At 46.4% G+C, this 12,417-nt stretch overlaps 1 protein-coding gene across 10 annotated transcripts in view; it reads left to right on the top strand.

The window, feature by feature from the left end:
* Window positions 1–12,417, top strand: part of Ttc7b (tetratricopeptide repeat domain 7B) — a 212,798-nt gene that overhangs the window by 135,828 nt on the left and 64,553 nt on the right. For all 10 annotated transcript variants that reach the window (NM_001108719.3, NM_001401373.1, NM_001401371.1 and 7 more), the window contains 2 exon segments: window positions 2,939–3,011; window positions 5,598–5,758. In NM_001108719.3, coding sequence (NP_001102189.2) covers window positions 2,939–3,011; window positions 5,598–5,758 — 234 coding nt within the window.

The raw sequence follows: 12,417 nt of genomic DNA, 5'->3' as shown, positions 1-12,417 counted from the left end.
TGGATGGATGGATTGGTAGATGGATGGATGGATGGATGGATTGGTAGATGGATGGATGGATGGATGGATGGATGGATGGATTGGTAGATGGATGGATGGATGGATGGATGGATGGATGGATGGATGGGAGAGTAGGTAGATGGTGAGGTAGCTAGGTTGGTGGATAGAGTGGAATATGGATGGATGGGTAGAAAGATGGGTAGGTGAGCAGATGGGAGGATGGATGGATATATGGATAGCCTCTTTTTCCGTGAGAGAAGAACTGAATTCGTGAAGGTATAGACACTTTGCCAATAGTGCACCTTGAGCATCTTGTGGTAGAATTTTTAGTTGTCTGGCTTTCCTGTAGCAGCCTGGCCAGCGCTCCCACATAAGATGGGTTGTGGAGCTGCTGGATCCATGGAGAATGTTCAGGCTTGCAGCTAATGGGCACTGAGCAAGGGAGAGTAAGCACACCAAAGGGCCCTTTGCTAGGAAGCTGAGCGGCTTGATCTGTCCCACACAACTGCAGCAAGGCATGGGCACCTATAGGGAGCAACCCCCACTTACTTCTTTTTGTTGTCTTTGTCATTTCTCACTTACCCCCTTTCCTTTGCTAAAAGAGTCAACATCATTCATTTTGAAAACAAGGCCCTTAAACTATGTATGTTTTGAGGTACACTTCTTTAGAAATTGGCAGTTGCATTTTTGTTATTAGCCCCATTGGGAATTCTTTAGAAGTCACCGGAAGGCACCCTGGAAACGACAAAATCACTAGCAGCACTCTAGTTTGTTTCTTTTGCAGGCCCGTGGTTAGCAGTTCATAATGCTTTGTTAAGACCAGGATGGGGCCTTTGGCCATAACTAAAAAAATATCCACACTCTGCATTCACCAGATCAGCTGCCAGCTTCTTAACTCCATTGGCATTGGATAGAAACAACCATGACTTAACAATTTGTGGAAAAATACAGACTGGGCTGAGAAAAATTATAGTTCTGACAAATTATTTTTGATGGCTATAGAAACCTGACTTTATTGTTTTTAAAAGAAGATGAGATAAAATAAATTACCTTACATAATAAAGTTTCTTCATAATCGATTTGATAGTCATTTTCATTGGATAATTGGCAAAGACAGAAACTATGACATGTTCACCTTCCTTATCAACACCAAAGACAAACCCTTTTATGTGTAAATGCACAGAGAGCCAGTGCTTGTAAATCATGCAAGCTGGAATATAGTGATGGGTTCACAGCCTCCATCTCTTAAGCCCAGGGCAGAAAAGTCCAGAGGTTGTGGCTTGTAGCTAGGCTGCTAGTAAGGTTCCTCAGGAGTGAGTTTGCTTTGCTCAGTATTAGCAAAAGGAGCCACAGGGCTCAGTGGGTAAAATGCTCGCTGTAAAGCATGCAGTCCGGAGTTTGATTCCTGGGGCCCACATAAAGGCTCGGTGTGATGCTGCGGCTCTCTCCAGTGTGAGAAGGTGGGGCAAGGTGGATCCCTGTAGCTCAGTCAATCTAGTCATGAGTGTGAGCCCCACCATCAGGGAGAGACCAGGCAGAGAAGGGGAAGGGGATGAAAGAACAATCAATCAAACAGGTACTTGTATCTTCCAGTACATGCACAGACTTGTGTACACACACCTCCAGAAGCACATATAGGTAAGCTTACTTGCACACACTTGTGCACATACTCCTCCAGATGCACACACTCAGGCAAACTTACCTGCACATATACATATACAAGTAATAATACCTCTTTTGTACATAAATTCAAAGGTTTGGAAAAGGGAAAACCCCAGTCCTGCACAGACAGCATTTGCCCAAACAGTGCCCCCGGTCATGGATTTTGCTTGTTTTCTGGATTGTGCATGTTAGAAGTCTTTCTTTTCCCATGGAAAACTAACAGTTAATTAAAAGGCCTTGTGCCTATAGAAAGTTTGCAAGTTGGCCACAGATGACTTCGTAATGATTTAGCTTTCTGTTTCATCTTGAATTTGCTTTCTCCTGGTAGAAGTGCTTCCTTTGATCACTGAGTGTTGTCAGAGCAGAGATGGCTGTTTGCTACCCAGGACCCACAGTTAGTAATTAGTCTCTTCCCTGGTCCCTCTTACCTAAGTCGTAAGTTTCTTTTTCTTTTCCTACCAGTCTGTTAAATGCAGAAGTAGGTCCTGTAAACTATCACATTTTGAATTGCTTCTGATGAAGTACAATTAACATTCACATAAAAGCCAGAAAAGGATGGTATTTGCAGTCTGCTAGGCAGCCAAGACAGCCTCTTTGCATCCCACAGCAGGGCCAGGTAATGCTGTCAAGTCAATGTCCCACCACATTCTCACCCAACACAGTTACAGGATCACAATCAGTAACCTGCATGGGATTTAGCAGTTCTCAGGACGAATGAGCGTCTTTCTCGTCTCCTTATTCATAAAAACACAAACCTCATTTTATAAGCAAAGCTGGTCTGTGATTTTCATGTGGTTCTTTCTAAAATATAGAAATTTGGATGAAGTAGTGTTAAGGTCACCCCAAAGGTAGCCAAAGTAGCATTGTCTGGTCTTGGGTTTACACTGAGAAAGGGTGAACAGCTCTTCAGCTGCTTTTACCTGCACACTTGATTTTACCATGACCCAGGGTGACACTTGTGCTTCCTCTGTTTAGCTAAGGAGGTGCATCTGTTGGAGAAGCCAGACCTTGGGCCTGTCGAGTCCTTGTCTCTAGGCTCCTCCACAGTCTGGGAACCTCCATGGCCATTTTAGCTGCTGAACAAAAGCCAAAAATATGTCCCTGTGTCATCTGTGTATGGCATAGCATGCATTGGTGATGTGGGGGAAGGGTTAGGGAAATGATACATAGTTCAGCTGAAATGTGGTGTTGATGCCAAAATGCAGACGAGAAGACAGTTTATGGTAGAGCAAACAAGTGTGGCCTGATGTTCTAACAGCGGTGAATTCTCCTTCAGGGCCCACAGCCTGTCACCTACAGACCACCAAGCGGCTTTCTACCTGGCTCTGCAGCTCGCCATCTCCAGACAGGTCAGTGTTTACCATGCGCCTGAGCCTGGGCGCAATGTCCCCTTCCAGCTCCTTCAGCTAGAGCCGCCATAAGGCCTCCCTTCCTTAACTGACGCTGGCTGGGAAGCTGGGCAGTGCTCTCCAAGGAAGCTAACTCCTCCCAGAAAAGACCTCATGGTTCAAGTCAGTTTGATCATGTACTGGAGACGAAGAAGGCCCAGGCTGCGTTCTTGAGAATAGATCCACAGATCTAGAGGATCCAGCCCGGGGTCAAATGTCAACATGAATGCAGGACAGGGCATGTACCCTGACTCCAGGGGTCACCAAAGAGCCTTTGGCCTTTGCTAACAGGGACGGAGTAGTGAGCCCCGTGCTGAGCTTCATGGTTGGGGTTTAGTCACTAATTGTCACAAGGGTATTTATGCATAACTGGAAAATGCCAGAAGGTATCAACGAGCTCACCAGGTGCAGATGACGTGAGCACTCACACTGTTGCGTCTTCTTGCAGAAGGCCAAGTTTTACTGGCCCTCGTCTTCTTAGAGGCCTCTTGTGCTGCCTTTCTCATTCCAGTACCCCTCCCCTTCTCCCTCCTACCTGTTCCTGAAACTATGGCCATATGCTTGCCAGCCCACCAGGTGCAAGTGTTGGTGGTGACCCCAGCACATCCCTGAGTACAGAGTGGAAGAGGGAATCTGATGTCGGCTCTGGAGATATGCCATTCCTTCTAGGCTAGGCTGCAGTTTGCATTACCCTTTCCCATTGCCTCGGAATAGCGTTAAGAGAGGGCTCCCATTGGCAGCCTTGGAACAGAGGCCAAGACACCTACCTAGAAAGGTCTGTCATGGTGGAGTATGGCTCACAGCTGCACTGACCAGGAGCTACTGCTAGAGCAGAGGTGTGCTGATCACTGATCAGAGCCTCCTTGAAGCTCCTCATGGAGCCACCTTCCCTATAGAGTATCAGTCCTTTTCACTGGAGGTTACAGGAGGGGAAGACCCATGCCTGCCATTGTTGTTGCCCTGCCTTGACACTTGAAACACTGCTTGGTATGTGTTTGACACCCAGAAAGACTTTTCGAATGAAGGAGCCAGCTCTGAACCCCTCTAAAGGCATCATTTCGAGCCTCCATCCCTGTCCCTAAATATTTGACCATCTCTGTAAGCCAGCACAGTGAGGATGGCTGCCTTTGTCTCCCTACTTCAGGCTGAGGGGCAGTCACATAGGAGGCTGACACCCTAAGTGGATAAGTAATTGGAGTCTTCTAGGTACGCCTATCCACAGGGATTGTAGGCATGTAACGTTGAAGCGCCAGGGCTTTAAGCGAGTGTTGACTGGGACAGATGTTATGACACTCCTGGAGAGGGGTCAGAACAGCCGGAGTCACCCCCTTCTCATCACTCAGTGGGGTAAAGTGCTCAAGTCATCTCAGCTTCTGTTCTTGAATGTCCTCCCTGCCGATGAGTCATGTGGCCAGCTCTAACAGCCATGACTATAGGGTTCCAAAAGAGCCTCATAGCCAACACTTAAGGCATAGGTCCGTGTAGAACTGAGCTCAGAATGGAAAACCTGGAGGCTTTGGAAAAGGAAGCCATGGAATCTTCTAAGGGCTAAGGTTCCTGACGATTTGGGAAGAGTCAAAGGATAGAGTTGGAGGCCACCCGGGAGTCCCCTGGGCAGGCTTGTCAGAATGCCCCTGTCCCTAGCTCTGTTTTGAAATCCAACTTGAGATTCTCCTTTCTATTGAACCCGTGAGATCTAAGTATCTAACCAAACATGTGGCCCTGGGCTTCATGCTTCTAAAGAACATGTTGTGAGGCTGAGGAGATGGCGCAGTGGACAAGGTGCTGCTCCCTGGCACTCATGTAACAGCCAGGTACAGTAGCCTCTGTAGCCCAACACTGTGGGGCAGACACTCTAGATTCAGTGAGAGGTTGCCTCAAAAAGTAAAGGTGGAAAGTGGTGGAGGAGACATCATGCCAACCCCTGGCCTCACCGTGCACATGCACAGGCAACACACATGTATACACCACACACACAAGAACATGTTGAGCAGCTGTCGTGCCCGTGACCAAGGTTGAATTTGGATACATCTGCTTTGCAAGAGCTCCTGTAATTTGTTTCTGGCAGCCACTTATTTTGGGCTGTAGTTTGGAAAGGTGTGGAGTTTTGTTTGTTTGCATATTTCCTTCATGACCAGTGAGGATCCAAACATCTGGTCCTTAGAAAATTCTGCTAAAGGTTTCATGGCTTATGAAGTACTTTAATTTCAATAATGCTCTGAAAGGGAGAAGGTTCAACTAAGGCAGTTTAGTTCCATTAAGAATCCCTGGTAGCTTGTCTGTGTCTCCATTTACAGTGAAATCATCCTAGACATAATCCAAAGTACATCTGTTCTGTGGGGAACAGGTTTCTTTAGAGAGAGGGAAAGGTGGGGTCTCTCCTGTTCCCTCGTCCACCTGTCCTTGCTGAGGAGGATGTGACCAGCGTCCTGCCATGAAGATTCCTATGTGAGTGCAGCGTGATAAAACAGCTCACAGTAACCCTGTGTAGCCATGGCCCCTGTATGACTGTGCTTAAACAAGCTCTTTGGTTCTGTTTTAAACCAGATACCAGAAGCTCTCGGATACGTTCGCCAAGCTCTTCAACTCCAGGGTGATGACGCCAACTCCCTGCACCTCCTCGCTCTCCTGCTGTCAGCCCAGAAGCATCACCATGACGCTCTCAACATCATCGACATGGCCCTGAGCGAGTACCCAGAAAATTTTATGTAAGTAATCCCACCGCTGATCATCCCTTACTCTGGAATTACTGAATGCGCTTCACTCTCCTCCTTTCTGGTCTGTCAAATATGAGACCTTCATGGATACTCAAGGAGAACAGAGAAACTGTCACTCCGGGTTTTTCTCTGGTTGCTTAAAACCAAGCTGCGTCCTAGGTGTCCTAACACAGCTCCCATACCCCACCTGTTCTCCTCTGTGCCCCCTCAAGCACCCGATCGTACCAAGATGATAGGCGAAGAATGTGATAGTTACCAAGAAGAACAGTGAGTGATACTAATACCAATACACTTGAAGGACAAAGCTGTTAAACAAACACTGACTTGGATTAAGATGTGTAGCTCTCTGAGCCTAGGTTTAGTATCTAGGAGATACAATTTCTTGAATAAGTTAATATTTATACATACTGTAAGAATCATCATCATAAGCAGTCACAGGCTTGAGCCTGCCTGGCCATCACCACGTCTGGCCTCTGAGTCACCTTTTTTATTGAGCCCATGAGTGTGAGATTCATTGACTGCATGCCTGGTGGTTAGGCCTTGTGGAGAACACTGTCTTCTGGGCTACAGGGTTACCATTTTATCATGGGTGGAGCTTACTTACCAGTACACAGTGGCTAGAAATAGTAAACACCCCTGCAGGCTGGAAGGTTCTAATTGTCTACATGACTGCAGATCCAGTAACAGGGTAGGGACAGCTTGAGGGAAGGGGGGCAGTGTGGGTGGGAAGGAATGTGGAGGGTGGCCTTGCTTTCTCTGGTTTCAGAAGTGCAGCAGTAGCGTTTAAATGGGTCACCTCTGGCTTGATCTCCCCGCCTCATCCCCTCCTGGTGGTTTTAATCAGTGCTTTTTCAGCAGCTCCCCTTGGAAAATCGGTTCACACATTTCCACTACAAACATCTCTTTGTCTTCAAGGAAAGGGCTCTTCTCCCCATCTCTCTATAATCCAGAAAGCCTGTGGCTGAGATTTCCTTGTAGGCTCAGCTCTTTCAGTGTGAACTAAAGAGCTTTTCTGCAGTTTTGCTTCTTGCACATCTCAAACTTGCTCTTGTGACACCTGCACATGTCTGTATTTCATCCCACGATGTTTAGCCCTATAGAATTGCAGTGATTAGATTACATTTTATGGTCCTTTCTCCATTTTGATAAAGTGGCAGCAACGTGATAGAATTGAACTTGATCTCCCTCTTCAGTATTTATAAAGTGGACGTCTCTGACTCCTCCCTCCAGCACACATGTGCCCATGCATCTGTGCACACCACTCCCCTCCTTAGATCCTTCTCTCAAGCATGGGGTTCCTGTTTCGGTAGCCACAGTAGCACCCTGGAGGAGCTTCCTAGACTCACAGCCACACTGCACAGTAAGCGACCGACCGCGATGGCTAATGCAGTAATGCCTCCAGTGACAGCAGTTGACGGCCTCCAAGCAGGAGGAGTAAGGAGTAGCAGCAGAGATGTGTCAGCCATGTAAGCCTGGTGTTTTAATGTTAAGCTGCAAACTGGAAAAATCAGAGCATGCGGCATCAGGTCTGAGACCTGCTCAGGACTTATCTGCTTCTCAAATATTTTTATTTCTTCCTCTGTGATGGGAAACTTCTTTGCAAGAATACCTTGGGAACAGATGTAGTCTGTGGACCGCCATGATTCCCCGTTTACCCGAGTAAAACCTGTTAGCACCGACCGAAACAAGAATGAGAGGTAGTCTTGTCCCAGCTGCAGGGAGGTTCTGTTTCTTCCTGATGAGTTTGCTCCCAGCAGAACTTTAGACTCCGAAGCCTAGGGTTGCCTCTAGTTTCCTTTCTTCCTAAACCTCAGATAATAGCAAACTCATAGTTGATATTATGTTCTGGTTTGTTCCCTAGGAATGACAATCCTTACATTAGGGTCAGCCCCGCCTGTCTGTTGAACAGTTGCTGGATAAGATAGCTGAAGGTTCTGTGGGAGCAGCTGATCCTCCAGCATTACCCGGTCTGAATTAGTCTGTTTTCCATTCCTGTAACACAAAGTCTAAAGCCGAGTTAACCTCGGTAAAGGAAAGAGATTTATCTGTATATTAGCTAGAGGTCCAAGGGCTTGGTGTAGATTTAGCTCAGCGTTGACGAGGGCCTCCTTCTATGCTGACAAGGTCTCCTTGGCTGTATCTGTTACATGGTAGATGTACACAGAGGGAACACATGCACAAATGAGAAGTCACAGCATGAACAGAAATCAAGGGAACAGGAATGGTTCTGCCTTGCACTTTTATAGCAGTCTATTCACAAAAAGATTAACTGGGTCGGGGAGGGAGCTTAGAAATTGCCTGGCAGTGGTGGCCATGCCTTTAATCCCAGCTCTTGGGAGGCAGGCGGATCTCTGAGTATAAGGAGGCCAGCCTGGTCTACAGAGCAAGTTCTAGAACAGCCAGAGCTACACAGAGAAACTGTCTTTAAAAGAAAAAAGGAGAGGAGGAGGGGAAGAAGAGGAAAAGGAGGAGGAGGAGAAGAATTACATCAATTACTTCCAAGGGCAGTGTCTCCAGTGACATAATGGCTTTGTACTAAGCCCCACCTCTTCAAGATTCTACCACTTTCCAACATCACACAATAAAGACCAAGTTTCCAACATCTAAACCCTTATGGGACATCAAACCATGCCCAAAACATATGCCATATGCTTTGGTTTGGAGGTGTTTCATCCAGAGACCCGTGTGTTGAGGCTTAGTGCCCACGGTGATGCTTTGGGGAGGTACCTTGAACCTCTAAATGGTAATAGCTTGGTTACTTCTTTGCAGTGATAAAACACCATTATCAAGGCAATTTATAAAAGAAAACGATTATTGGGGCTTACAGTGCCAGAGGGTGAGTCCATGAACATCATGGCAGGGAGCATGGCAGGCAGGCATGGTGCTAGAGCAGAATCTAAGAGCTTTCTTCTTGATCCACAAGCCTAAGGTAGGGAGAGAACTAACTGGGAATGGCTTGTACTTTTGAAATCTCACAGCCTGCCCACAGTGACACACCTTCTCCAGTGAGATCACACCTCCTAATCCTTCCCAAACAGTTCCACCAACTGGGGACCAGGCATTTGAATATATTCATCTATGTGGGCCTGGGGTGGTTTGATAGGAATGGCCCGCATAGACTCAAGAGTGTGAACTCTTGGTCATAGGGACTGGCACTATTAGGAAGTGTGGCTTTGTTGGAGGAAGTGCATCACTGTGGAGTCAGGCTTTGAGGTCTCCTATGCTCAAGCTATGCCCAGTGTGGCACACCGTCTCCTTCTGCTGCCTGCAGATCAAGATGTAGAAGTCTCAGCTCCTTCTCTAGCATCATGCCTGCCTGCATGCCGCCATGTTCCCACCATGATGATAATGGACTAAACCTCTGAAACTATAAGCCAGCCCCACTTAAATATCTTCCTTTATAAGAGTTTCTGTGGTCATGGTGTCTTTTCCCATCAATAGAAACCCTACCTAAGCCTGGACCATTCTAATTCAAAGCACCATAAATGGTATCTGATAGACATTTCTAGGTTACTGGTTATTGTTATTACCGCCTGTGGCTTATGGATAAAAGAAATGCAATGTGCCCCTAGGCTTTAGAGAGTTGTGGGTTCTGCTGGAGACATCATTAGACCTTAGTTTGTCTTCTCTCTGCTTTCTTTTTCGTAATGACTCATAAGCTGAGTTTGCTCCAATCTGAGTTCCTGCCAAGATGTTCTGTCCTTGTTAGAGGCCAAAAGTGATGCAGCCACTTGAATTTGAGCTGGTACCTCTAGAACCAAGAGCCAGAGTTGGCTCTTTCTATACATAAGGTAATTACTGTAGGTCTTGCAGCATCAAAGTGGACTATACAGCATCCTCTTTCTCCGTGAAATTATGACGTATTTCAGTACCTTGAAAAAGCTTGACCGGGACCACAAAAGTCTAAGCTAAGAGGTACCATGTCATCCATCTTGTCATTCAAAACAGAACTCTAAGTGAATAAAGATTCAGATTTTGAGAACCAGAAAAAAAAAATTTTTTTTTTGAGGCAGGATCTTATAGCCAAGGCTACCCCGAAACTGCCTGGAGACTGAGGATAATCTTGAACTCCTGGTCCTCCTGCCTCCACGTTCTGAATGCCAAGATTACAGGTGTGTGCCACCATACCCAGTTTATGACGTGTTCAGGATGGAACCCAGGGCTTCATGCATGCTAGGCAAGCATTCTACTGACCAAGTCACATGAGTCACATCTCCAGCCCGGAAATTCTTTCCTAAAGGAACTCCCTCCTTTAGGACCACCAGCTGGTGGTCTGGGCTTAGTTCTGGAAAGAAATGCAGATTATTTTTATAAAAGTTCAGTTTCAGCCCTAGGAGCTGGACAAGCCTGCTCCAAACCTCAAACCCTCTACCCCAGTAAGTCACCTTGTCACTTTGTCTCATCTTTTCATGTGCAAATGTGGATAATCAAATAAGGGAGGGGGGTGCTTTTAAGAATTAATGTTCCTAACCCAGCTATTAAGGCACTTGTACCTGGTAACTGCTTAGTAAATAAAGTAATTCATATTATCACACCACCCCAATGACTTCAAGACAGTGTTTATTGATTGTGTTCCAAAGGATAGCGCCAAGCGTGAGTGTTGGTCATGTAAGAACAGTCGTGCCTGTGGGTCGCCCGTGCATTCATTCCTCCTCATGCAAACATTTACAGAGATTTCCCATGTAATATGCGTTTCCTTTCTATGCCATCCTGGGGCTGCTCACCTCTGGGATTACTTACAGTCCTGACTTCTATGTTGACTGTTGTCTCATGGCTCTCTTCTGTCTGTCTGTACCTGTAAATAACAAAGATTTTTAGCCTTACCTGTTTGTGTATTTTAGCTGTAACCCGGATGTGGCCTGCTCTCAGGGCTTCTGGTCACGTTACTGAGCTTTGCCTTGTTGTGTATGTATCCAGTCTACTCTGAGTAGGAGTGGCTGTGATAGGAAATGGTGCTGTAAATGTTCCTTAAGTCTCCTAGTACCTGTGTTCAAGAATTCTTGGGGATTTTATGGAAGATTGAAAGGTCAGAGGTCAGAGGATATGTGTTTTTCTTGTTATTTAGTTTGACTTTTTGAGTCAGGTCTTTCTATGTAGTCCTGACTAGTCTAGGTAGCCTTCGCTGGTCTTGAATGCACAAAGATCTGCCTCTCTCTACCTCCCAAGTGCTGGGATTAAAGGTGAGCATGTGCTACCCACCACACCTGGCAGGTATGTGTATTTTTAGCCTTGTCAAATAATTCCAAAACATTGGCAGGTTATGTTCCTTCTGGCCCAAGAGCCTCTCTGACTCCTGTGCCAATATTGCTAGACGTCTTTTGGGCACTGTGGCCATAGGCTAATAATCGCATTTCGGGTTAAGTGGCATGTCCTCCTTACCAGTGAGGTTAGGCTGTTTTTCACTTGTACATTGGTCATTTAGTTCCCCTTTTCTAAAGGACATAGAGCAGCCTTACTCACTCCTGAATCGGGCTGTCTTCTTTCATTTATGGTTGCAGATTCTTCTGTTCATGTGCAAGATCTCCTGTGTGTGCGTGCGTGCGTGCGTGCGTGCGTGCATGTGTGTGCGCGCACCTGTGTGCATGCATGCGTGGGCATACTTCATGAATATCTGTTAGGGCTCTACCACTTAAGTATACCCCCCCACTGAGGTATATCCCCAGTACTTTTTGCTTGTTTTAAAATTGGAGACTTCAGTTGCCTCAGTTGGCCTTGTCCTTACGATGTAGTCCAGACAGGCCTTGGGATCACACGCCTGTACCTCCAGACCTAGCTCCAATGAACACTACTTTCTGTGTCTAAGGAGCCTTTCTTCCTCCAAGATTGGGAAGGCAGTCTCCTAAGTTAGCCTCTAATGTAACGTTTCACCTTGAAGTGTTAGGCTCTGTCTATATCCAGGGTTGTCTCCCTTTGTGCTTTCTTTATTGTTTTATTTCCATTTTCAATTCCTTCACCTGTTTGATTGTGTTTTCCTGTAATTCTTTCAGGGAATTTTGTGTTTTCTCTCTAAGGGCTTCTGCTTGTTTGTGTTTTCCTGCATTTCTCTAAGGGAGTTCTTCATGTCTTTCTTAAAGTCCTCCATCATCATGATCAAATGTGATTTTAAATCTACATCTTGCTTTTCTGGTGTGTTTGGATATTCAATGTTTGCTTTGGTGGGAGAATTGGGCTCCGATGATGCCATGTAGTCTTGGTTTCTGTTGCTTGGGTTCCTGCGCTTGCCTCTCGCCATCAGGTTGTCTCTGGTGTTACTTTGTTCTGCTATTTCTGACAGTGGCTAGACCGTCCTATATGCCTGTGTGTCAGGAGTGCTGTAGACCTGTGTTGTTTTCCTGTTTTCTCTCAGCCAGTCATGGCAACAGAGTGTTCTGCTTTCAGGCGTGTAGTCGTTCCTGTCCACTGGCTTTCAACTGTTCCTGTGGGCATGCGTCCTGAGTCTACCAGGCAGGTCACTTGGAGCAGAAAAGTTGATCTTACCTCTGGTGTCGGGCCTGAAGTCACTCCTCAGGGCTAGGTTTCAGCTCTCCATGAGGGCAGCAATCAGAAGTGCCTGCCCCTACTTCTGGGTCCCTGTGTGCAGGGGGCCCTGAAGGTGCTAGGTGTTTTCCTCTAGAGTCAGAAATATGGACAGAGAATAGTCTCCTTTGGTT

The sequence above is a fragment of the Rattus norvegicus genome, chromosome 6 (assembly GCF_021556685.1).
Source record: "Rattus norvegicus strain SHRSP/BbbUtx chromosome 6, alternate assembly SHRSP_T2T, whole genome shotgun sequence".
NCBI classification, from domain to species: Eukaryota; Metazoa; Chordata; class Mammalia; order Rodentia; family Muridae; genus Rattus; species Rattus norvegicus.
Note: the sequence above shows the minus strand (reverse complement) of the source record. Positions and strands in the feature narration are given on the sequence as shown.